The sequence below is a fragment of the Hyperolius riggenbachi genome, chromosome 9 (assembly GCF_040937935.1).
Source record: "Hyperolius riggenbachi isolate aHypRig1 chromosome 9, aHypRig1.pri, whole genome shotgun sequence".
Lineage (NCBI taxonomy): Eukaryota > Metazoa > Chordata > Amphibia > Anura > Hyperoliidae > Hyperolius > Hyperolius riggenbachi.
In genome coordinates this window covers 54,730,395-54,757,665 of record NC_090654.1, presented here as the reverse complement: position 1 = coordinate 54,757,665, position 27,271 = coordinate 54,730,395, and the positions used below count along the sequence as shown (strand labels likewise).

The 27,271-nt window shown below is 45.8% G+C and overlaps 2 protein-coding genes across 8 annotated transcripts in view; one reads left to right on the top strand and one right to left on the bottom strand.

Annotated features, from left to right (window-relative positions):
* Window positions 1-13,399, top strand: part of LOC137532372 (ghrelin-like) — a 369,288-nt gene extending 355,889 nt beyond the window's left edge. For all 6 annotated transcript variants that reach the window (XM_068252798.1, XM_068252802.1, XM_068252804.1 and 3 more), the window contains 2 exons: window positions 9,032-9,143; window positions 13,045-13,399. In XM_068252798.1, coding sequence (XP_068108899.1) covers window positions 9,032-9,143; window positions 13,045-13,076 — 144 coding nt within the window. In that variant the 3' untranslated portion in view covers window positions 13,077-13,399. The remainder of the gene's footprint in view (window positions 1-9,031; window positions 9,144-13,044) is intronic.
* Window positions 12,907-27,271, bottom strand: part of TATDN2 (TatD DNase domain containing 2) — a 56,752-nt gene continuing 42,387 nt past the window's right edge. For both annotated transcript variants that reach the window (XM_068252797.1, XM_068252796.1), the window contains exons 6-7: window positions 18,669-18,852; window positions 12,907-14,280 (exon numbers count right to left, since the gene is read on the bottom strand). In XM_068252797.1, the coding sequence (XP_068108898.1) occupies window positions 14,140-14,280; window positions 18,669-18,852 (325 nt within the window). In that variant the 3' untranslated portion in view covers window positions 12,907-14,139. The remainder of the gene's footprint in view (window positions 14,281-18,668; window positions 18,853-27,271) is intronic.

Genomic DNA, 27,271 nt, shown 5'->3' with positions numbered 1-27,271 from the left:
GAGTGAGTGTCCCCTAGTACAGTAAGTAAGTAGTAACAGTCAGGAAGTACAACTAGCAGTTACAATAATCAGTAGTAATCACAAGTAAATTTAGTGTGTGTACACTCAGACAGTGAGTGCACGCACGCAGGAGCTAGTAGCCTATGAACACAGTGACTGAGTGTCCTAGACTCCTAGTACAGTAAGAGTAAGTAGTAACAGTAAGTAGAACTAACTAATTACAATAATCAATCAGCGATCAGAAGGAAATGGAGTGTGGGTGGTGTGTGTACACTCAGACAGTGAGTGACCGCACGCAGGAGCTAGTAGCCTATGAACACAGTGACTGAGTGTCCTAGACTCCTAGTACAGTAAGAGTAAGTAGTAACAGTAAGTAGAACTAACTAATTACAATAATCAATCAGCGATCAGAAGGAAATGGAGTGTGGGTGGTGTGTGTACACTCAGACAGTGAGTGACCGCACGCAGGAGCTAGTAGCCTATGAACACAGTGACTGAGTGTCCTAGACTCCTAGTACAGTAAGAGTAAGTAGTAACAGTAAGTAGAACTAACTAATTACAATAATCAATCAGCGATCAGAAGGAAATGGAGTGTGGGTGGTGTGTGTACACTCAGACAGTGAGTGCACGCACGCAGGAGCTAGTAGCCTATGAACACAGTGACTGAGTGTCCTAGACTCCTAGTACAGTAAGAGTAAGTAGTAACAGTAAGTAGAACTAACTAATTACAATAATCAATCAGCGATCAGAAGGAAATGGAGTGTGGGTGGTGTGTGTCCACTCAGACAGTGAGTGACCGCACGCAGGAGCTAGTAGCCTATGAACACAGTGACTGAGTGTCCTAGACTCCTAGTACAGTAAGAGTAAGTAGTAACAGTAAGTAGAACTAACTAATTACAATAATCAATCAGCGATCAGAAGGAAATGGAGTGTGGGTGGTGTGTGTACACTCAGACAGTGAGTGACCGCACGCAGGAGCTAGTAGCCTATGAACACAGTGACTGAGTGTCCTAGACTCCTAGTACAGTAAGAGTAAGTAGTAACAGTAAGTAGAACTAACTAATTACAATAATCAATCAGCGATCAGAAGGAAATGGAGTGTGGGTGGTGTGTGTACACTCAGACAGTGAGTGACCGCACGCAGGAGCTAGTAGCCTATGAACACAGTGACTGAGTGTCCTAGACTCCTAGTACAGTAAGAGTAAGTAGTAACAGTAAGTAGAACTAACTAATTACAATAATCAATCAGCGATCAGAAGGAAATGGAGTGTGGGTGGTGTGTGTACACTCAGACAGTGAGTGACCGCACGCAGGAGCTAGTAGCCTATGAACACAGTGACTGAGTGTCCTAGACTCCTAGTACAGTAAGAGTAAGTAGTAACAGTAAGTAGAACTAACTAATTACAATAATCAATCAGCGATCAGAAGGAAATGGAGTGTGGGTGGTGTGTGTACACTCAGACAGTGAGTGACCGCACGCAGGAGCTAGTAGCCTATGAACACAGTGACTGTCTGACTGAGTGTCCTAGACTCCTAGTACAGTAAGAGTAAGTAGTAACAGTAAGTACAACTAACTAACAATAATCTATCAGTAATCAGAAGGAAATAGAGTGTGTGTACACACAGACAGTGAGTGAGTGCACACACGCAGGAGCTAGCTAGTAGCCTATAAACAGTGACAGTCAGTGAGTGTCCTACTCCTAGTACAGTATAACTACAATACTATTAGTAAAGGACAGCAGAAATACTGGTATAGATGAGAGAAATAAACAGAGGACAGCTGCCCACAGAGGCAAGGCCCCCCTGAGGCCTAAACCTGTAAGCTTGCAGCAGCTGCCTGTCTCTAATGTAACACACAAGCTACTAACTAAAATACAATGTCTATCTAACTAACAACAATATAGGTGTATATGGCAGGTGTAGGTGAGCAAAAACGCTAGGTAAATGATCACAATAGAGCACTTGCTAAGCCAAAGCACAAAGGAGCAACTCTCTCTCTGTACAAGTCTCAGGCAAGCATGGAGAAACGTAACATGGCGGCCGCTATTTATAGGGTAGGGGCTGGCCAGGGTCCCCCTCTGTGATTGGCTGCCGTCAGAGGGCCTGGGAGCCCTCTGATTGGCTCTAAGGACATCAATCTGGGCTATGACGCTATTCGAGCTCGGTACCGAGCTCGAATAGCGCCGAGTTGCTCGAATAGCTCGAATAGTGAATGGGCTATTCGAGTGTACTCGGATAGCCCATTCGAATAGCTCCAGCTATTCGGAGCTCGAATACCGAGCTCGAATAGCTGAAAAAGAGCTCGAATATTCGAGCTACTCGAATATTCGAGCTCTGCTGAGCACCACTGGGTACACACGGTACAAAAATGCTGCCCCTGAAATCTCTGTGCCTTATGCAAATGTTTCACCTTGCTTCATGAGAGAACCGACCCTGGGTATGGCATTTAATGTGTAAAACCTCCAGTCCTTCGCAGACTGCGATAGAGCAGATAGGATAACTGTAACTGTTAGAGTTCCTAGTGAGAGTCATAATGGAGCAAGAGAGATAATGTGTACTTTGTGTGCAAACTGGTGTTCTGTGCGCTAAACTGCGAACAATCAGCATGTGTCCTGCTACAGCGAAGTGGGTAAAAAGGGCACCCGCTGTGCCGTGAAATACAGGGCACCTTTATACGCGGCAATGATAAAATAGCAGCTGGCCCCAGATTTCCAGCTATTGCTGCTAATCGCAGCTTGGTGGCAGGGGTGGGAGGGTGTTAAGGGTTAGGCTCTGATAGGGGAGTTGATTAATCGTTAGGCACCACGGGGGGTGGGGGGGTTAGGCACCCCTACGAGTAGCGATGGGTGCACAAGCTAGGCTGCTGTCATCGGAAAGTAACGATAAATGACGGCTCGGTCGAGAATTGTGTATAAAAAGTGTCCCACTCATGGTAAAAGAGCAATTATTGTCCATGTAGACCGATCTGTCCCGGAGGATTGGTTTAGCTGAGTGTGGCAAATGTCACACTTCTGGGTCCTCCTCTTCCCGAAGCCAGGGAAAATAATACCTGGTGTCCCAGAATGCTGTGGGAGGAGAATTCTGCATATTTAAATAGCCTAGGCTGTGACATCATTGGGAGGGAAGGGCTACATACCAATATATTGCAAAATATATAGATAGGAAGTGATTCTGATGCTGTAAGCAAAATAATTATGGTAAACGTGAGTATCCTGAATAATTTACGTGTCACTTTGGTGCCTCTTTAGAGGCTGATGCTCTAAAGTCTGGTGACGTTGCCGTGTGCTCCCTGCAATATTACCACGGTAACGCACAAGGCACTAATGGGTTAATGGGAGGTCCTCCTACTGAGCTCCTAATGGTAAAATTGCTGTGCGCTCCCTGCACAATTACCTCCGAGCTCAGATCACACTGCTGTCCATGCACCTGACCCTGCCATAGGAATGAATCAGTCCTGTGCTGCTGGAGCTATAAAGTCTATTTCCACCCCCACCGCACACACTTTCCATGACATGAGGAGTGCACATGGGGAATAGAATTGCGCCTCTTCTCTTTCTTGCTGGAGCAATGTGAAGGATACATCAGTTGTTGTGCTTTGTCATGTGAAGTGAAGCTCCACAACCTCTTAAAGGGAACCAGAGCTAATGGAAACAAAAGCTATTCTACATACCTGGGGCTTCCTCCAGCCCCATACGCACGGATCGCTCCCACGCCGCCATCCACCGCTGCCCACATCTAGGAGAACCGACTCCCGTCGCTGACGTCATCGGAGCCGCGCTACGCAGGAGAAGTGCGCCCTCTACGTATCTCTCCATACACTGCTGCAGAGATACGCAGAGAGTGCACCTCTGCTACGATAGACTGGCGGCAGAGTGGGGTCCCGGTTCTCCTAGATGTGGGCAGCGCTGGACAGCGGCGTGGGAGCGATCCGTGCGTATGGGGCTGGAGGAAGCCCCAGGTATGTATAATACGTTTTGTTTCCATTAGCTCTGGTTCTCTTTAAAGGACAACTGAAGTGAGAAGACTATGGAGGATGCCATGTTTATTTCCTTCTAAACAATACCAGTTGCCTGGCAGCCCTGCTGGTCTGTTTGGCTGCAGAAGTGTCTGAATCATACCAGAAACAAGCATGCAGCTAATCTGTCAGATCTGACAATAATGTCAAACACCTGATCTGCTGCATGCTTGTTCAGGGTCTATGGCTGAATGTATTAGAGGCCAAGGGTCAGCAAGGCTGCCAGGCAACTGGTATTGCTTAAAAGAAAATAAACATGGCAGCCTCCATATACCTCTCTCTTCAGTTGTCCTTTAAAAGGACCACTATTGCGTAACTCGTAACATTTAAAATACATGTCAACACATACAAAAAAGAAGTATGTTTTCCCAAATTAAAATGGGCTATAAAAAAAAATCCTTTTCAGTGAGTGTCTTTATAAAGACCATGCTGAGAATCCCCCATGAGGATATGGACTAGTCCAAATCCTGTCAGATTTCTGCTACTAACTGTTAGTGACCGCAACATAGTAGAAAAGTAATTTAGAGCTCATTTTACTCTGGGAGAAATGTGCTTCTTATTTATGTGTTTACATGTATTTTAAATTTTCAAATTGTTTTGCGAGAATGGTCCTTTAAGGAGAATCAGAGGATTGCTGTCATGTTCCATCTCCCTGTTGGGCCTGTGTGTGAAGAGTAATGTGCAGTGTGTGTGAAGAGGAATGTGCAGTGTGTGTGTGAAGAGGAATGTGCAGTGTGTGTGTGAAGAGGAATGTGCAGTGTGTGTGTGTGAAGAGGAATGTGCAGTGTGTGTGTGTAAAGAGGAATGTGCAGTGTATGTGTGAAGAGGAATGTGCAGTGTGTGTGGATCCACAGACCGAAGATGAATTACATTTATATTGTTCTGAGCTACATAATAATTGTGGGACTGACAGCGGGAGGTGACTGCAAGGCGTAATGAGCAGCAGCTGCTGACAGTTTGCGGCCATATTGTGTGTGTCTGATTCGGTTGAGCCTTACTGTCCAATGACTCGCCTCGCCCTCAAGGGATTATAGGACTGGTAAGTGGACAGCATAGGAACAGTGGCTAGAAGGTTTATTTACACGGGATGTTTCTGAGATTGTATTGTGGAGGATCAACCAAAAAAGGACAGCTGTAACCTGCTATAAAAAAAAAGTAAGATACCTCAGAAGAGGGAAGACTCTGGATCCCTAATAGCCTTCCCGGTCCTCTGTGTCCCCTCATTCCACTGCAGGGGCCCTTGTTCAAATCTCCCGCCGGCTGCTTCTTCAGTTCTTCTAGTACGGAGCTGCTTGTCTTTGGAAGTACTTGGAGACCAGAGTACTTCAGTGGCCCTCCGAGGATACCCAAAGGCCTTGTTCACATTAAAGTTGAAAACTGGAACAGGGGGCAGCAGCAGTGGAACGAGGGGACACAGAGACGAACGGGAAGACTCTAAGGCAGGGGTGGCAAACTCCAGTACAAAGTGGGCAGAATCAAACACTGGGACCAAGTTGTGGGCCAACTTCAATGTCTAATGGCCACTGCTTTAGCCGTGTCTGTGTTCTATGTTCTCCTCGTGTCTGTGTGAGTTTCCTCCAGGCACTCTGGTTTTTGCCCACATCCCAAAAACATACGGGATTAATGAATTGGCTTCCCCCTCAATTGGTCCAAGATTACAATACATGCACTACACGATATATACATAGACTATAGTAGAGATTACATTGTGAGCTCCTCTGAGGGACAGTTAAGTGACTGTACAGCGCTGCGAACCATGTCGACGCTATATACAGCGGGTTGCAAAAGTATTCGGCACCCTTGAAGTCTTTCACATTTTGTCATATTACTGCCACAAACATGAATCAATTTTATTGGAATTCCACATGAAAGACCACCACAAAGTGGTGTACACATGAAAAGTGGAACAAAAATCATACGGGATTCCAAACATTTTTTACAAATAAATAACCGCAAAGTGGTGTGTGCATAATTATTCATCCCCCTTTGGTCTGAGTGCAGTCAGTTGCCTATAGACATTGCCTGATGAGTGCTAATGACTAAATAGAGTGCATCTATGTGTAATCTAATGTCAGTACAAATACAGCTGCTCTGTGAGGGCCTCAGAGGTTGTCTAAGAGAATATTGGGAGCAACAACACCGTGAAGTCCAAAGAACACACAAGACAGGTCCAAGACAGGTCAGTGATCAAGTTATTGAGAAATTTAAAGCAGGCTTAGGCTACAAAAAGATTTCCAAAGCCTTGAACATCTTACGGAGCACTGTTCAAGCGATCATTCAGAAATGGAAGGAGTATGGCACAACTGTAAACCTACCAAGACAAGGCCATCCACCTAAACTCACAGGCCGAACAAGGAGAGCGCTGATCAGAAATGCAGTCAAGAGGCCCATGGTGACTCTGGACGAGCTGCAGAGATCTACAGCTCAGGTGGGAGACTCTGACCATAGGACAACTATTAGTCATGCACTGTACAAAGTTGGCCTTTATGGAAGAGTGGCAAGAAGAAAGGCATTGTTAACAGAAAGCAAAAGAAGTCCCGTTTGCAGTTTGCCACAAGCCATGTGGGGGACACAGCAACCATGTGGAAGAAGGTGCTCTGGTCAGATGAGACCAAAATGGAACTTTTTGGCCAAAATGCCAAACGCTATGTGTGGCAGAAAACTAACACTGCACATCACTCTGAACACACCATCCCCACTGTCAAATATGGTGGTGGCAGCATCATGCTCGGGGGGTGCATCTCTTCAGCAGGAACAGGGAAGCTGGTCAGAGTTCATGGGAAGATGGATGGAGCCAAATACAGGCCAAAGGCCCAGTTCACATTAGCGTTCCCTGTCCGGATCCGCCTGATCGGATCCGGGCCGTATACTGTACAAACGGAATGTACGTTCCGCATAGCAATGCAAAGGCTATGCGGACGTTCACATGCGTACGTTCCGTACAGTACGGAGCCGGACCAGATCCGGACTCCGGACACTTTTCCAACATGCGCTATTTTTTGGTCCGGCTCATCCGGCCCACGCACCCGGACCGGAGCCTGACTGCACCATCCGGATATAGAAAACCAATGGGAAACGGAAGCCTAGAACACACTGGAGACAACACCGGATGTTCTACCCCACTTCCTATGCGTATCATAGCGGCCATTTCGGATGGGGACACATGGGCCCAGCATATCTGGAGTGGAGCAGCAGTGACACACGTGCTGGAGCTGTTTTGGCAGTATGTCGGAGGTGGAGGTTAGGCCTACAGCGGAGGACCTGATTCTACAGGTGCACCTTCTGCAGACCCCAACAAATTTTAAGGTATTTTTTTTTTCCCCCCACGGATCCGGATGGCAGCCTGAAGCAGTCCTGATGCAAACGGACCGGATCCGGATCGAAACCATACGGTTCCAATCCGGATCCGGTCTGTTTACATGCCAAAATGCAAGTGTGAACGGGGCCAAACTTGGAAGAAAACCTCTTGGAGACTGCAAAAGACTTGAGACTAGGGCGGAGGTTCACCTTCCAGCAGGACAATCAGGGCCGGATTTAGGCCAAGGCCTCCTAGGCCATGGCCTAGGGCACCACAGGTGCAAGAGCACCAAAGCAGCAGGCTGAACTGGTGCTGCATTTGCAAGCTGCAATGCAGGGAGATCAGGCTAGTGCCTGACTGCGGTACTCTGTTGCCAGCCGCCTCTGCAGCAGCCACCTTGCTCACTGTGCACCTATGCATTGTGGCCAGCGGCTATGGACTTGGGCAGCTTTAGAGACGGAAAGGAAGAGGAAGCTTCTGCACTGGAGACGAGTGGAGAAATGAGTGACACTGATGGCTGCTGCGGTGTGAAGGCGAGCTGGCTACCTATACTGAAGGGAGTGAGAAAAGGAGCTATTAAGGGAGTCATCTAGATACCTATACTGGTGGAAAAGGTGTGAGGGGTCATCTGCCTACCTATACTGGGAGGGGGGGGGGTCATCAGGCTATCTATAATAGAAGGAAGGGGGGAGGGGTCATCTGGCTACCTATACTGGAGGGAAGGGCTCATCTCGCTACGTATACTGAAGGGAGGCGGCTGGCGACAGTGGCCTTGGGCGGTAAAGAGTACAAATCCGGCCCTGAGGACAATGACCCTAAACATAAAGCCGGGGCAACAATGGAATGGTTTAAAACAAAACATATCTATGTGTAAGAATGGCCCAGTCAAAGTCCAGATCTAAATCCAATCGAGAATCTGTGGCAAGATGTGAAAACTGCTGTTCACAAACGCTGTCCATCTAATCTGACTGAGCTGGAGCTGTTTTGCAAAGAAGAATGGGCAAGGATTTCAGTCTCTAGATGTGCAAAGCTGGTAGGGACATACCCTAAAAGACTGGCAGCTGTAATTGCAGCAAAAGGTGGTTCTACAAAGTATTGACTCAGGGAGCTGAATAATTACGCACACCCCACTTTGCAGTTATTTATTTGTAAAAAATGTTTGGAATGATGAATGATTTTCGATCCACTTCTCACATGTACACCACTTTGTATTGGTCTTTCACATGGAATCCCAATAAAATTGATGCAGGTTTGTTGCAGTAATATGAATAAATGTGGAAAACTTCAAGGGGGCTGAATACTTTTGCAACCCACTGTAAATACTAATGCCTTACAATTACCACCAGTGCAATTGAGATTAGGGGCAAATGCAGGACTTGTAGCATTTTGAGCCCGCGACTTGCTAATCAGAAATGCTGTACTCTTTACTGTACAGTGCGTCTGGAAATCATGATCCCGACCGCACTAGGAATCGCTGCGCACAGTGCTGCAGCAATTCTTAGTAGGTTCCAGGCCTGAAGCCAGGACCTCTCCATAGAGAAGCATTGCACATAAGAAGCTGCTCAGTGCTTGCCTGTACAGAAAATGCTTGTCACAATTGTCACCTACAATGATCACAGCTGATGAAATGTATCTTTGTCTGCACAAGCTGAAGCCTCTGCCACTCGCAGGGAATTGCAGCAGCACAAGCCACTGAGAGGTGCCTTTCTGTATTGCAGGTGACGATTCCCATGCACATCAGTGTGAAGATGACGCTGGAGCAGTTCCAAAAGCAGAAGGCCGCTGTACAGGACTTCCTGTACACACTCCTCTCTCCAGGCCAATCACACGGTAAGTATACTACATGCATGGAGTACCTGATAGACTGAGTACATGATGTACATTTGCCTGATCTCTTTGTTATAGTAACACTGCCTATAAAAATACTGACTGCAGGGTCAGTGCTTCCCTAGAGACAAAACTGGGCAGTTGCCCCAGAGCTGTATGACGGCCCCACCCATGCATGCTAATAGTGATCACCGAGCCCTGAATCACTCACAGCACTACCTCCTGTGTCCCGTCTACATCCTCAAACACCGGCGCCTATTCTCTGTAACCCGGCAGCATGTCAGGTGAGTAGTTACATGCCTGTGGGATGGAAAGACACGGGAGGCATTGTGCTGGCTGGACAGGTGAGTGCACTCCATAACAAGTACCCTACAGCAAACCGGGCCTAGGGGGCTGTCAATTGGCTCCGGGGCTCTATACTATCAAGGGGGGGGGGGGGGGGGGGGACGACACAAAGGAGCCACCTAATGCTACATTTGGTGGGGGCGTTTGTGGGTCAGGGTGGCTTTATGGTAATTTATGCCCAGGGACCCCCAGCTCTGGCTGACTGACTCAGTTGTACTACCAGTGAGGTAGGTGGTTCGGAAGTGGCACACCTTGCCATTTTAAGATGGGTGCTTAACCCAGTACAATAAGCAAAAATCCAAGACTGGTTAGCACACCATTGGTAAATTGCAGAAGTAATGTTGACGTATGCATTGAGGAATAACTACTCCTGCAATTTACCAATGGTGTACTAACCACTCTTGGACTTTTGCTAATTGTAATAACAAATCTCCTGTTAGACTTGGGGTCCTTTCACACTGAATCCATTCCATCACACCAGACATATTTGTACAGTATGTACACAATAGGGGTGGTGGGGCCTGTCAGAGTCATGTGCACATTTGCAGTGAAGTTAAAGGCCCATACACACCTGATTTTTTTGAACGACTGGTCGTTTGAACATCCCGTCATTCAGTCGTCCGCCCGCTAAAATCGGGCGTGTGTACTGATTGTCGTTCGCATGATAAGACTTGAGTTTGAGCGATCCGCCCTTACCCCTCCACCATTTCCATGCTATCTCCCTCCCCATCTCACTCTCCCCCATCACCCCATGCTGTACCTCCACCTTGTTCCCTTTATGTTTCCCCGCACCCTCTCCCCTTTTGTCCTTAGACTCCCCTTTTGGTCCTCAACCCCCATGCACCTCCCTTCCCTCCCCCCCAAACTCTACCCACACACCCCCTCGGCAAAACCTTATTCCTATCCATCCGCTCCGTGTTTCCTGTGGCCTCTGGAATGCCAGACCCACCCTCAATAAGCTGCTCTCTGGAACTCACTCCCTCCAGCCACCAGACTCGCCCCCACCTTTAATACCTTCACACAAGCTCTCAAGACTCACCCTTTCATGCTCGCATACCCCCCTACACCAGCACCATAATATGTTCTGTTAGACACCCTCTCAACAGATACACCTATTGTCTCCACCCCCACCCTTTAGATTGTAAGCCTCTGGCAGGGCCATCTCCCTTAGTGTTTCCAGCTTGATTATGCAATCTTACTGACAATCACCCCTCTTGTGGACTAGAACAGTCTCTATTTTGACCTATGACACTATTATCAAATCATTTGCATGATCTTGTTTTGTTGTGAGTTTCCTGTATGTCCTACCTTGTATGTTACCCCTTTTATCTATTGTGCAGCGCTGCGTAATATGTTGGCACTATATAAATACAATAAATAATAATAATATACCTCTGAGTCACCATTGACATAATTAGGTGCATTTTAGAAAAATATGCAGCAAGTTCAGTTTTCTAAAACTCACATCTGCATATTTTCATGCATCCCATTGACTTACAGTATACGCATTGACGCTAGTGTTTCTGCCTAGTGTGTTCCTACCTCCAGCAAGTTTGTAAGTATTACATTTAAAATGCCCTGCATTTACCTTGTAAACACTGACAGTCCCCACTTTTCAGGCATGACAGGTGATTTATCTGAAGGTTATAAAGGGAGTTTGGTAAAGGCTCCAGATCCCGCAGGACACAGGTTTTCATGTTATCACACACTGTGACTGAGACTCCATTGCGCACAGTGATCATGATGTTATCTCTGACATAACCGCAACAAAAATAAAAATCGGTGTATTTGGTCATGATTTTAACCACTTTTGGATAGCTCCTGCAAAACTCAACTTTAGACTAAACCTGAATATTTTTCAGCCAGTCTGCTTTCCTAGCAGCTTTACCTTGCCCCGGTGTCTGTGGCAGTACTGAAATACTGAGTGCCCCCATCTGTGTGCGCCCTTCTAGGCAGTGGAAGAGTGGAAACACCCCAGTGATGTCAGCCTCTGAACCAATGCAATGGCCTCAGCACAGTCACTTGGGGGATTTCTCTAAACACGCTTACACACCAAGTGTGTGGTGTTGCAGCAGTAAGTATAAAAAAGTTGCACCACAACAAAGTCCCAAAAAGTCTCATGCGGTGCAACGCACAGCTGATCAATTTTGGACAGCAATTTCCCCTCTATATATGCTCACCTGACCCTTAAAAATGTGCAGTCTTCACAAAAGGCGCATGCACACCATGATTAAAGGTCACATTCTTTTCAGGCAAACTTGTGTTGCCATTCGTTAACATTAGTGCATCATGGCGCACATGGACGCATAGCTCTGCATTGGGTTGTAAAGCACCATTTTGTTGCAATGCAGTAGATGTGGGCTGAAACAGAAAAAGTTGCATTGCTTTACTGCATCAGTTTCAATACAATTTTAACACTAGTTGATGCATTCAATGTGTAAGGGCCCTAAACTGGAAAATTTAGTTATAACGTCTGTCGCGTCGGGTTTGATCAGATACTCCTCTCATCTGTGCAGTGACCCCAGTACAGAGTGGAAGTTGGACTATGATGATAAGGAATTGCTGTTCTATGGTGAGAGGAAGAGGAAAATGCATGCACTGCTGCACACTATGGGGAGGGGGCTATGGGGAGGGGGAAGAGGAAAAGCATGCACTGCTGCTCTATGGGGAGGGGGAAGAGGAAAAGCATGCACTGCTGCACACTATGGGGAGGGGGAAGAGGAAAAGCATGCACTGCTGCTCTATAGGGAGGGAAAGAGGAAAAGCATGCACTGCTGCTCTATAAGGGGGGGAAAGAGGAGAAGCATGCACTGCTGCTCTATAGGGAGGGAAAGAGGAAAAGCATGCACTGCTGCTCTATAGGGAGGGAAAGAGGAAAAGCATGCACTGCTGCTCTATGGGGAGGGGAAGTGGAGCATTGTGCACTGTATACTATGGGGAGAGGTGCATTGTGTTGTGTATATAGGTATTCCCCAGTTAAGAGATAGTAACTGTAGGTTCATTCTTAACCTCTCTCCATAAATCAAAATAACTGTGCCACTGTGTAAAAACAATGGTGCCTGGAAGAAAGGGTGCAGTTGCTTCTTGTAGAAGATTGGTGAAATTACAGATATTCTACTACTTAATTCCAATTGTAGCCAATTACAGGACATAGAGTTTGTCAAGTAAGAGAAAAGGATAGCTCTGGAGCTCACAGCACCATTAACTGTAGCACCAGGAAGTCAACCTGCATACACCCAGATCCCACAGGGGTGTACAGTCAATTGCAAAGAATACAAAAGCAGGGCCTGTGTGCCAAAACATTGTACTGTTTGTGGCTATGTTGCCAGTAATAAATTGAGCTAGAATTGCAAAATCCATTTTGAGACCCAGCTTTTGTATTCTTGGCAAGCAACATGTGAAAGTAATCAACTGAAAAGGATCATGAGCCACTGTTTTATTGTTAAATGCTGCAAATAATAACAAACAGAGACGTAGTGTAGGTGCATGTGTGTCTTATGTTATACCCGCTTACTTATATCCTTTATGACATGTGGCCATTCCCTCTTCCCCTTTCTAGATACACAAGAAGAGCAGTCAGATGAGCAGTGAAGCTCTGTGTCTGTCCATTCTAATAACCAATGAAGCTCTGCATCGGTCTATTTGGGGTGTGCCTCCACAACTTTCCTCTCTAGTGATAGCCATGTCTAGAACTCATGGAGAAGCATGGGATTTGATCAGCTGATTTGCAGGGCTCTGATTTGCTGTGATCACACCCTGCTTTAGTACATGATCATGACAAGCAAATCGGAGTCTTGCATATCACCTGGCCAAACTGATCACATGCTTCTCCATAAGCTCTCCTAGAAATGACCACCACTACTCTTTATTTATAATATGAAATGATTCAATAAACTAGATGTTTACAAGCTGCAGATCTGTGTGTTGTGGTATCTTAAAGCTGACTGGAACTCAGAACTTCTTCTCTGCTCTAAAAGATAAGCAACAGCATAATAAACTTTAAAGAAAATAATTTCTGTGTTACAGTTTACAGAACTCCTGAAATAACTCTGAAGTGTGTCTACTTTCATGGAAGACAAGGGTTACCATCCTGTGTTTACATATTAGCTGTGTCTGCCGAATTTCTGTGCTGACAGCTGAGAGATCAAATTGCACTTGTAATAACCCCATTGGACAGGTTCTTCTCTTTAAAAACACACATGGTGCATTTCACCGTTTTCCTTGTGTCCTGTGCAAGAGTTCAGGCCCACCTTAAATGCAGGGGAGAAAAAAAGCCCAGTCCAGATAAAACGTACCGTATACAGATCCGAGAGACTCAAAACTTCAGCCACTCCCCCTTTCAAAGTACAATGGACAGGCCCCATTCTGCTTGTTTATTAGAAATGGTCGTTCAACATCTCTCAGCAGTAAAATCATACACGGCTCAGAATTCAGATCAAAATAAAACTAAACGATATTAAAAACACAAAATATTTTTAAACATATAAATTGTCCAGTAAAAAGTGCTTTAAGAAACAGAAGTATCAAACACTGTTCATTCTGTGTCCTCAAGTTCAAAATTAAGACCCTTTAGAATTAAAATAAGGCACCAAACTTCTTTTCCTGGAAAACGTTAACACTTTTGTGGCTGAAGAGTCTGCCAGATGGGAGGCACTTATATACTGTACAGGAGGCGGGTGTTCTCACGCACTTTTGATAAGACCGATCGGACGGTTAAGTTCTTGATGCGGGCAATTTCCTCAACAGTGTGCAGAGCCAGCCCTGGGTGTGCAAATTTACACACGCTTTTTGGTACCTGCAAGGGGGAGGATAAAAAAAAAACCTGAATCAAAAAAAAGTATCACTTGATTTGTGAAGGATAGAAGCAACAGAACCATTGAACACTTCCATATTGTTGATACACATTTATGAATTAGCACACATAACTCACACCTGCACAGACAACCAGATGCTCCGCCCCTCAGTGTGAAAATACCCATGTAAACTCCTTCTGCTGGGCTGATGAGAGACTAACATTTTTTGCTGTTTGGAACAGCCCAGATGTAGGAATTAACAGCAGACTGAGCCACACAACAGCAGCTCCACCTGTTCAGACTATTAACCCTCCTGGCGGTCTATTAGAAACCGCCAGGGGGCAGCACAGCACTATTTAAACATTTTTTTAAATCATGTAGCGAGATCGCCTCCGGCGATCTTTGATCAGGAAATCCCGTTCAAAGAACGGGATTTCCTCAAGGGCTTCCCCCGTCGCCATGGCGACGGGGCGGGATGACGTCACCGACATCATGACATCTAAGGGAGTCCCAATCCACCCCTCAGCGCTGCCTGGCACTGATTGGCCAGGCAGCGCACAGGGTCTGGGGGGGGGGGGGGGGAATGCACACGCAGCAACAGGAATATGGAGGCCGCCATATTTATTTCCTTGTAAGCAATAGCAGTTGCCTGGCTGTCCTGCTCATCCTCTGCCTCTAACACTTTTAGTCATAGACCCTGAACAAGCATACAGCAAATCAGGAGTTTGACATTGGCAAAGCATTAGCTGCATGCTTGTTTCTGGTGCGATTCCGACACTACTGCAGCCAAATAGATCAGCAGGGCTGCCAGGCAACTGGTATTGTCTAAAAGGAAACACATGCAGCAGCCTCCATATCGTCACTTCAGTTGTCCTTTGTGATAAAAATGTAGCAGGTATCTATATCTTAGAGTCTCTCTCCCCCCCCCCCCCCCTTCAGCAATCACACAGATGGATTACTACCCAATATGATCACTATTGTAGTTTTTGCTGCAACTTCCTGTACATCCAAAGAACAGAGCAAATATGTCTGAAGAACGAGCTTTAACCTCTTGCCGTCCACTTAATGATTGGCGTGAACGCGGCGGCAGCCCCAAGATGGCTCCACACCTATTGGCGTTAAGTCCTAGGGACGGAGAGAGACTGCAGGGGATCACGCGTGCATTCCTGCTTGAATGATGAAGCTCCGCCCTGTCATCAGCCTCCCAGCGGCCGCTAGGAGACTGTTTGCACACATAAAAGGAAAAGACCGCCAACAGAACCGCACCAAGCTAACACAGGCCACAGTATAAATCGCATCTTTATTGAAAAGTTATATAAAAACACTTAAAATCACAAATGTATGAAGGTAGGGCACAGTAATAATAATAATAATAACCATATTACATATAGGGCCTCCACAGAGGGACTAAAGGGTCAATCGTGCAATAAATTAATTGAGCGATGAAATACAAATAAATAGATTGAAAGGAAAAATCATGTGAGTTGGTAGAAGAGAAAACAGTATCAGAGTGGAGCAACCTCCACAAATTACAGCCATACACGATAAAGTGCAGTGCAATGAGAAAAAGTACTGTGCAAATAAGTGAGCGCAGTACTCTCCTGGTGACATCAGTGGGAGCGAGGACACGGCAATGCAGGCACAGTGGTTTTCTGACTTTAAAGTCAGAAATTCCAGAAGTGAACTGGAGGCGGGGCCGGAGCATCGGTGAGTGGCTGTGCGGGCACAGGATGTCTGCGGGGGACCATTAGAAGCCCCGGGTAAGATCAACTCATTTTCTCCCTACCCCCCTACAGTGTCCCTTTAACTTCTACCACGCCTGTGAACATTTTTATGAATTAGCACACAAATGTCTAAAATACTGAATGCAGTATTTTCCTGACCAGATTTTTGTTTTCTCGCACAGCCTTTTATTAATCGACCCCATAAATGTGCACAATCCTGTATGAACTGGGGACGATTTGCATGTCATTCCAGCTGCATTTGTGCCTGCAGCTGGGCTTTAAAAATACAAACAGGTTGCATTGAAGATAGAATTATACAGTATTTTCCACTGTATAAGACGCTCCAGAATATAAGACGCACTCAGGTTTAGAGGGTAAAAACCAGGAAAAAAACCAAAAAAACCAAACCTGGTGCATTTATGTTCCAGGAGCGTCTTGTACATGTTCTCTTCCAGATGGTGTCCTCCTGTGTATCCCCATGTGTGCCTGCCTCCCTCCCAGAGTCCCCTGGCTGATCCCAGACCATTGTCTGGGATGAGACCCCCCCCCCCCCCCCCTTGCAGACATCTGTCTTCCCTGCACTTATCACTCAGTGAGCACCTTGAACTGATGACGCACAGTTCAGGCCGCTCACTAGGCCAAGAAGTGCAGGGGAGACAGAAGTCTCGTTTGGCACAACTGAGGGACTCAAAAGTGAATTCAGAGATTAGCACGAGTGCCACATCGGTCTTTAAGAGGAACGCGGTATGTGTATCATTTAGAAACTAAGCCTAAAGCTAATGGATGTATGCCTGGTCAGGTAACAATGATAATGTAGCTTATACAGTGGTGTGAAAAACTATTTGCCCCCTTCCTGATTTCTCATTCTTTTGCATGTTTGTCACACTTAAATGTTTCTGCTCATCAAAAACCGTTAACTATTAGTCAAAGATAACATAATTGAACACAAAATGCAGTTTTAAATGATGGTTTTTATTATTTAGTGAGAAAAAAAAACTCCAAATCTACATGACCCTGTGTGAAAAAGTGATTGCCCCCCTTGTTAAAAAATAACTTAACTGTGGTTTATCACACCTGAGTTCAATTTCTGTAGTCACCCCCAGGCCTGATTACTGCCACACCTGTTTCAATCAAGAAATCACTTAAATAGGAGCTATCTGACACAGAGAAGTAGACCAAAAGCACCTCAAAAGCTAGACATCATGCCAAGATCCAAAGAAATTCAGGAACAAATGAGAACAAAAGTACTGTAACTGAGATCTATCAGTCTGGTAAAGGTTATAAAGCCATTTCTAAAGCTTTGGGACTCCAGCGAACCACAGTGAGAGCCATTCTCCACAAATGGCAAAAACATGGAACAGTGATGAACCTTCCCAGGAGTGGCCGGCCGACCAAAATTACCCCAATAGCGCAGAGAAAACTCATCCGAGAGGCCACAAAAGACCCCAGGACAACATCTAAAGAACTGCAGGCCTCACTTGCCTCAACTAAGGTCAGTGTTCACGACTCCACCATAAGAAAGAGACTGGGCAAAAACGGCCTGCATGGCAGATATCCAAGGCGCAAACCACTTTTAAGCAAAAAGAACATTAAGGCTCGTCTCAATTTTGCTAAAAAACATCTCAATGATAGCCAAGACTTTTGGGAAAATACCTTGTGGACCGACGAGACAAAAGTTGAACTTTTTGGAAGGTGCGTGTCCCGTTACATCTGGCGTAGATGTAACAGCATTTCAGCAAAAGAACATCATACCAACAGTAAAATCTGGTGGTGGTAGTGTGATGGTCTGAGGTTGTTTTGCTGCTTCAGGACCTGGAAGGCTTGCTGTGATAGATGGAACCATGAATTCTACTGTCTACCAAAACATCCTGAAGGAGAATGTCCGGCCATCTGTTCGTCAACTTAAGTTGAAGCGATCTTGGGTGCTGCAGCAGGACAATGACCCAAAACACACCAGCAAATCCACCTCTGAATGGCTGAAGAAAAACAAAATGAAGACTTTGGAGTGGCCTAGTCAAAGTCCTGACCTGAATACTATTGGGATGTTGTGGCATGACCTTAAAAAGGCAGTTCATGCTAGAAAACCCTCAAATAAAACTGAATTACAACAATTCTGCAAAGATGAGTGGGCCAAAATTCCTCCAGAGCGCTGTAAAAGACTCGTTGCAAGTTATCGCAAACGCTTGATTGCAGTTATTGCTGCTAAGGGTGGTCCAACCAGTTATTAGGTTCAGGGGGCAATTTCTTTTTCACACAGGGCCATGTAGGTTTTGAGTTTTTTTTTTCTCACTAAATAATAAAAACCATCATTTAAAACTGCATTTTGTGTCCAATTATGTTATCTTTGACTAATAGTTAACGGTTTTTGATGAGCAGAAACATTTAAGTGTGACAAACATGCAAAAGAATAAGAAACAGGAAGGGGGCAAATAGTTTTTCACACCACTGTATATGCACTGCAAATGGGTCTGAACATGATCATGTACAGGGTCCTCTGTTCAGTCTGTGCTAGCAGACTGAACAGAGGACGCTGTACATGACAGGTAAATCATTGTTATCCCCAGAAACAATCCATCCGAAGCCTTCCAGGGGAGCAGCAGTGGCCGACATACTTAAAAAAAACAAAAACCACACGCACAGTCTATCCATTGCCTATCGTACATCACCTGTCTTGGTACAAAGAATGGGGCGTCTGTTTCTACAATCAGCCTGTCCAGCGGTATCCGAGCCACGGCCTCCCTGGCTTCTGAAGCAGACGGGTAAGTCAGGACGGCGGTGAAGCCAACTGACATATTTGGAAACTCGTTCAGCAATGGCTCTATGTCCTTGTAGTTTCCAGTGAAGCAGTGTCTGGTGGAGAGAAGTCACCGGGTCAGTACAGCAGCATGAATGCAGTACATTACATACAGGAATACAGCATTATCTAGGAGCTTTGCAGAAATGAGCAGAGTTATGGATATGCCTGTACTGACCAACACCAACCATTGGCTACACAGCATACATGGCAGCATCTGACAGCTGATACAGGGCGAGGTCTAGGAGTACCTTCCTAACAGATGACTTACAGGCTATGAGGCTACAATATTATACTCGCCATGAATAGGGAGGATTTTTAAAACAACCTTTTTGGCACTTGCTGTCTTTGTTAAAAGGATTGCAATACTTAAAGCAAACCTTAAATGTTTTTACTCACCTGGGCTTCTTTTGGCCCCGAGCAGCAGTGCCTCCCTGCAGCTCCGGTGGTCCTCGGTGTGTCGCTGGCCGCCCGCAATGATGGCGACCAGCCGGCGGGGTCAGCTCTCCTGCGCCAGCACAACCACATGTGCCTGCGCAGGTCATTTGCGATGAGGGACTGAGACTGCTGCTCAGGCCTTCAAAAAGCCCAAGGTGAGTAAAAAAAGGACTTCCGAGGTGAACTGAAAAAAATCTATTTAAGTGTCACGATGAGAGACATTTGTATGTACAATGGCAAGCATACAGATACCCCCATGCTGTGTTCCCTTTTTGTTTTCTCTGCCTGAAAGAGCTAATTAGGCTATGCAACTGTCTCTCCAGTCAGACTGTCCCTTACAGATAAGGAATTACAGTCAAAACTATTTCTGGCAGAGATCAGGGTTTCTAAAGGGGCCCATACACCTAACGATTTTCCTGCCGATATACAGCAGATTTGATCACTGTGATTGAATCTGCTGTGAAATCGTTGCGCAAACGCCGACAGAACGATCGATTTCCGTCCGAAATCAATAGTTCCCGTCGATCCGTCCGTGCGGAAGATTTTGCTCGATTGCTGGCGGGTAGGGAGTACGTCGCTAGCGGCGTTCAAATTTCCGACGCTAGCGGCAATACACTACCTGATCCGGCCGGCGCGTGCCCCCAGGTCTCCGCTGTCGTCTTCTCCGCTGGGCTCGGAGTCCGGCTGGCTCCACTGAACTTCCTGTCCCGGCAGGAAGTTTAAACAGTAGAGCGCCCTCTACTGTTTTAACTTCCCCCAGACAGGAAGTTCAGTGAAGCCAGCCGGACTCGGAACCCAGCGGAGAAGACGACAGCAGAGATCGAGGGACACGCACCGGCCGGATCAGGTAATGTATGCGGGGGGGGGGGGGGGGGGGGGATTGGCAGCGGCAGCTCCACAGATTGTGATCGGTTTCAGGCTGAAATCTATTCACAATCTGTTTGCAGTAAAGGCAGCCATACAATCCCTCTCTGATCAGATTCATTCAGAGAGGGATCTGTTGGTCGATCTGATGGCAAATCGACCAGTGCATGGCCACCTTAAGAGCAGAGGATACATAAAGGTCATTAGTTCATATATTTTAGATCTCTGAGACATGGGACAAAAGGTCGTTGAGTTTTTTTCAACAGAACATATCTAAAAGTTCATTTGTAGGAGTAAGAGGATAGATGCAATTGTTTATGTTTTTCATAGTTTGCAGAAGCCCAACAATCTCCTGAGAAGACACATCAGGCAGAAGCTACCTTCCCACAAGTGGTTCTAGATGCTGAAGAGATGGCAGAGAAGGGATAATATGCTTAATATTCTGGTGATTTACTTTATTATCTTTTCAGCATTAAGTTTTATTAAGATGTTAGCACAAAGTTTTTATTAGAAGCTATTTTTTATGCTATTTCTTTAAGACGATTACTACAAGTTTTACACAGCTATTATATACACAGCTATTGATACAGATGAGACTATTTTTGATCTTATTCTACATAACACAACTGTTATATTCTTTTTTGAATGTACTTAGAAGATTGATGATCGCTTGGCTATAAAGCCTTGATGAGATGGAATACTGTTAGAAGGAAACACTACTTGGAACTGTTCATATTTTGTATATATGCTGTATGATAAGCAAATACAATTTTTTATATAAAATCATATACTGAGTGCTCTGATTCATTTCAAGGTATACCGTCAATCTATAATTACTGTTATAGAGGGTTCAGACCCCACTATGCCAGATTTATATGATAGCAACGCTTTAAGGGCTGGTCCTTTACTGAGTTAGCAATCATGAAAAAGGCAAAAACCGCTCAGGTTTTTGACACTACCACAAAAGAAGGATTGACTCTTGGGTGCATGTGAAAGTAGAAAAAGACTTTAATATATCAAAAACAATTACCAAAATCTAAAAACCAGTAAAGTATTAACATAGATGATCTCATATGCTGACATTAATGTAAAAATAAAAAGACCAAATGACCACACAATAGGCAAAAAAAGGGGCTGCAGTCCCCTATGCCGAGTTGGTAAAGTTCCACCTAGGCCAGTTAGCTTCACAGCACTTGTATAATGGATAGCAACAGAAGATAATTAACGAGAATAGTGCCAGGAGGGGTCCAGCCACAAATCCATTTGCACAAAGCAGTGTGATGTGATGAAATGATACATGCAGTCTCCACTAATAGATTTCAACAGTGGAAGCCAGGGCCATCCTAGTCAGGGAAATGAGCGCATGGTTAGTAGATGTACACACAACAGAGGACAAGCCATGCAGATGTTAGTTGCACATATATATATATATGGCAGTTATTGTCTCGTTCAACACATGATAGAAATCAACAGCTCATGCCTTTGTATGAATTGAGTCCACTGATGATCCCACTCGCAGAACAAAAAGGGACTGTAGGCTCTGAAGCTCCTTGGTGCAACAAACGCAATAGCAGCAAAGTTCATGCAGGCAAATGATGAGTGTGTGTATACATACGTAAGACCAAAGGTAGCCCCTTCATCTGGCTTGGGCAGAGAAAAATTCCAGGCTGTGGTGAATGAGACCGGCCAAGGTGGGTTGGGTGGTCAGCTGGTGCTGGGATGCCTATATAAAGTTTATTTAAGTTTAGGACTACTGAAGTGAGAAGAATATGGAGGCTGCCATGTATTTCTTTTTAAATAATACCAGTTGCCTGGCAGCCCTGTTGAACTTGGCTGCAGTAGTGTCCAAATCACACACCTGAAAAAGTAAACGGAGCTGTGCTAATGCCTATTGCTTTTCCCGTTCTCCTCTGTCCCCATGTTGTCCTCCCGGCAACCTCTTTCGGGTCGCCGGGATCACTGCGCCTGCACTGGTCCAGCTGTGCATGTCCTCTGCACGCGGTCAAGATTTACATCACACGCAAAGCACTGTAGTACGCGTGCAGGCGCAGTGATCCCAACTCCCGGCAGCCCGCAAGAGGCTGCTGAGGGGGGGGGGGGGGGAAGTTAGGTAAGAAAGGAGAGGAGCAAAAAAAGAATGGGGAGGGGGGGGGGGAGGAAGCGGTGGGCATCAGCTCACTTACATGCCTGCTTTCCCAGTTTCTCCTCCACTCGGCTCTGGTATCCTTTAAAAGGAAATAAATATGGCAGCCTCCATATCCCTCTTGCTTCAGTTGTCCTTTAAGGTTTAAACGTGGTATTCCAGTTAAATGGGGAGTCTGTTGGGCTCACCCTGGCTTTTAATAAAGCTTGCCATACCCCATCAGGTGGGCTTCAGATCAGGTAAAGCATTTAAATCTGATATCGTTTGTTTACCTGCACCCCTCAATACTGCATCAGTCGTCAGCAGATTTATGAGGTTGCCCGTCTACTCAGCGTGGTACAAAGCTAAGGAAATGTTGCTCAAGCACCACATTTGCCTGCTCCACCCATAGAGGAGAAAAATAAAAAGATTCTTTCAATTCGTATATAATCAATATTACAATCTTTAAGAGAATCTATAAAAAAAAAAAAAAAATATAGGACTTATTTCGGGAGAGGGAAGCCCCTGGATCCTAGTGAAAACTTGCCCCATTCTCCTGTGCAACCTCAATCCAGCGCCGTCTCCCCCGCAAATCTGATGCCTGCAGGTGCAATGGATCCAGCGCAGGCACGAGATGGTACTGCGCTTGTGCTGGATCCAAAAAGGTAAATATTGCCATCTGCAGCAGTCCCCGTGCTGGATCGCTGCTGCAGGAGAAGACGGGGAAAGCCTCATTAGGATCTAGGCTTCCCCCTCAGGCAAGTACCCTCCAGGGGCACTTTTTTTATTACATATCTTTAAAAGGATCACATAAAAAAATTAAGAGTACTTGAGGCCAAAATTACAGGGCCTAACAACAAAAGGATGAGAATGGGGGAGGGGAATTTACACTAAGCTTGTTAAAGCGGTATTGTCACCATAAAAATCAAATTTCAACAGCAACTGGTCTGAGTGTATTAAGTGATAAAGATGCTAATCCTGCATTCAAAAAGACTATGGGAGGAGGGCAGCTAATGAATACACAATGAGCAATAGAGAGGAGGGGGGAAACAAGAGTCAGAGGAAGGATATGATGTCAGCATTAGCTTGGCAAGATGGCCACTGCCTAGAATAGGATTTTCTGCTTTTCCTTTGTAAAATTCACAGGAATCATTACGTGGCTAGCACAATACATCTGTTATGCAAGTAGAGGTAGTATATCTACTTATGTGTTTTTTATTTCTAGGTTAGCATGGGTGTCGCTTGTTCTTTAAGTGTTAAGCGTAATCTCAAATTGATCTTCCTAACTGTATACTCTGGAGTGCTGTTGCTATGAGACTGTCTAGAAACCCCTCCCTTGCTGCAGTAGTTGTAAGTAGCTGCACAAGGCAGGAGGGCTTTTTCTACTCATTTTCAACACCTTCACTAATATACTGACTAGTGGCAAACTGCCAGTTCGTAAGAAACATTGTGTAACGATTGTGTTTTATAAGTAAATGCCCAACCATGCAATACATGTATTATAATGAAGAATACATTGAAATAAGTCCCTAGCAGGAAATTCAAAACAGCCTAACTCTAGTCATCTGCATTTCCTGTCGAGCCTTCCTATTAGTGAACGTGACATTCAGATACCGTATATACTCGCAAGCAAGCCGACCCGCATGTAAGCCGACCCCCCCACTTTTACCCCAAAAAACAGGAAAAAATGATTGACCCTCATGTAAGCCGGGGGTAGGAAACGCTGGCCGCGTGATCCCCCCAGTATGTCCCAGTATAGCTAGTATAGTGCCCAGTATAGGTAGGTAGTGCTCAGTATAGCAAGTAAAATGCCCCAGTATAGCTAGTATAGTGCTCATTATAGCTAGTATAGTGCTCAGTATAGCTAGTATAGTGCTCATTATAGCTAGTGAAGTGCCCCAGTTTAGCTAGTATAGTGCTCAGTATAGGTAGGTAGTGCTCAGTATAGCTAGTAAAATGCCACAGTATAGCTAGTATAGTGCTCAGTATAGCTAGTATAGTGCTCAGTATAGGTAGGTAGTGCTCAGTATAGCTAGTAAAATGCCCCAGTATAGCTAGTATAGTGCTCAGTATAGTGCTCAGTATAGCTAGTATAGTGCTCAGTATAGCTAGTGAAGTGCCCCAGTTTAGCTAGTATAGTGCCCAGTATAGCTAGTATAGTGCCCCATTATAGCTAGTATAGTGCCCCCAGTATAGCTAGTATAGTGCCCCCAGTATAGCTAGTATAGTGCCCCCAGTATAGCTAGTATAGTGCCCCATTATAGCTAGTATAGTGCCCCATATAGCTAGCATAGTGCCCCAGTATGGGTGGGTGGGTAGGTGCTGTCCCTCCCCGCTCCCCCTGCGGCCGCCGCTGCTGCTATTACCTCAGGCGGCGCCGCTTCCTCTATCCCCGTCCTCCTCCGGTAGTAACTCATTCACAGCAGCGCGCCTCTCGCTGCTGTGATGACGAGGAAACCATAGAGAGCGGCTTCCTGTAGCGCGATGCCGTTACTATGGGAACCGCTCTCTATGGTTTCCTGCGTCATCACAGCAGCGGGGGGCGCGCTGCTGTGAATGAGTTACTACCGGAGGAGGACGGGGATAGAGGAAGCGGCGCCGCCTGAGGTAATAGCAGCAGCGGCGGCCGCAGGGGGAGCGGGGAGGGACAGCACCTACCCACCCACCCACGACTCGCAAGCAAGCCGACCCCCCAACTTTTGGCCCACTTTTGGGGGGTCAAAAATTCGGCTTGCTTGCGAGTATATACGGTAACCCCAGAGATGGACAGTGGAAAAAAAAAAAAAAATACACAGATGAATGCGAGTATAGAGAAGGATAAAGATCACACAACTGCTCTCCAGCTACTTGCTGCCCCACAATGATGGTGCAGCTGCTTCTCGGCAGACTCAGAGCTGCACTGCTAAACTTCCCCATCCACCCATATGGAGGTCTATTGTGGGAGAGAAAGAAGAGGAGCACATGGAAACCCAGCAATAGTCACATGTTAAGTACTGACCACTCATAGGGTGCTGACCCCCCCCCCAGCAATAGTCACATGTTAAGTACTGACCACTCATAGGGTGCTGACCCCCCCCCCCCAGCAGTAGTCACATGTTAAGTACTGACCACATATAGAGTGCTCCCCTCACCCCACACTTCATTACATTGAGAGGAAGAGATAAGTATCTCATTAAAGCAGTCCTGAACTCAGAACATCCTCTCTGCTTTAAAAGATAAAAAGCATAATAACCTTTAAAGGACCACTGTCACAAAAATCTTAAAATATATATAAAAAAAAAAAGACACAAAGTTTTTTTTCCAGGAGCAAGATGAGCCAAAAATGACTTCTCTCCTAGGTTGCTGTCATTCACAGTAGGCAGTAGAAATCTGACATTACCAACAGGCTTTGGGCTAGTCCATCTCTTCATAGGGGATTGTCAGCATGGCCCTTCTTTATAAAGAATCCCTGAAAAAAGATTTATACAAAGATGCTGTCCAGCCTCCCTGCTCACCATACACTTTTGGGAGGGCTTTTGCAAATAAAGAAAACCATGAGAATTCCTACATGAGGAGACAGGCTAGTCCAAAACCTGTCAGTTCTGTCAGATTTCTATTACTTACTGTAAGTGACAGCAACATGCATGGCTTATTTTACTTTGGGAGAAATGGACTTATCTGTATACATATATTTTACATTTTAAGATTTTTGCAACAATGAACATAAAATATTTCTTTGTTACAGCTGATACAAATCCTAAAATAATTCTGCACGGTTTCTACTTCCTGATTCATGGAAGCACACATATTGGTAAAGGGAACCTGAGGTGAGAGGGATAGGGAGGCTGCCATATTTATTTCCTTTTAAAGAGAACACAAGCTGGGTTTCTGACATGAATATTGGGATACAGAGGCTGGTTCTGCATACTATGCCCAGCCTTTGTGTCCGTATAGTGCGCCCCCAATATAAAAACCACCACGCTAGCGACATGCAGATTGCTGCTAGCTGGCTGTTTACCTTTGTGCTGTCATTTACCCACCGCTCCCCCGCCTCCTTTATATCACCGCTCCCCGCCTGCGTCCCTTCCGTCCCCGCCTCTGTACGCTTCCTCCAAATCGGCTTACAGAGGCGGGGAGAGGCAATATGCAGGAGGCGGGGGAGCTGCGGGTAAATGGCAGCACAAAGGTAAACAGCCAGCTAGCGACAAGTTGTGTGTCGCCAGCGTGACTGTTTTTATATTGTGGGAGAGCAGAGCGCAGGGGGGGCTGGGGGCACACTATACGGACACATGCAGAACCAGCCTCTGTATCCTAATATTCATTTCAGAAACCCACCTCGGGTTGTCTTTAAACAATACAAGTTGCCTGGCAGTCCTTTTGATTCTGTGTCTAATACTTTTTGCCATAGACCCTGAACAAGCATGCAGCAGTCAGCCATCTCTGGCTTTACTGGATTGGCCATACGCTTATTCCAGGGTTTTGACACAGACAATACTTATGTTAGAAGATTAACAGGGCTGCCAGGAAACTGGCATTGTTTACAAGGAAATAACTATGGCAGCCTCCATATCCCTCTCACCTTGGGTTCCCTTTAACATCCTGCGCTTTTAAATGAGCTTCTCTGCCTTGGCAGTCACGTCACCCAGGGGAGAGATCAAATTACAACTTGTGATTAGACAAAAATAAGGGGGAATTAAACAGACTAAACTCTCTAAATACATACAGGGTGCATTCCTCTAGGTTTTCCTTCTGTCCTGTGCAAGAGTTCAGCTCCACTTTAACCACATATGCCCCTTAAAGAGGTTCTGTGGTTCTTTATAAAAACTAAAACTGAAACTTACCTGGGGCTTCTACTGGCCCCCCTGCATCTGTCCTGTCCCACACCGTCCTCTACGATCTTCTGTTCCCCACCACCAGTTACCATCCAATTATTCGTGTAACTAAACCAATACAACTGCGCCTGCGTGGTCTCGCTCCCGTCTCTGGGAGCCTCCTGCTCAGGTGCAATATGAAGTTTTCTTGTACTGCCCAGTAAGTTCCCAGAGCCGTGAACGGGAGCGAGGACGACACCC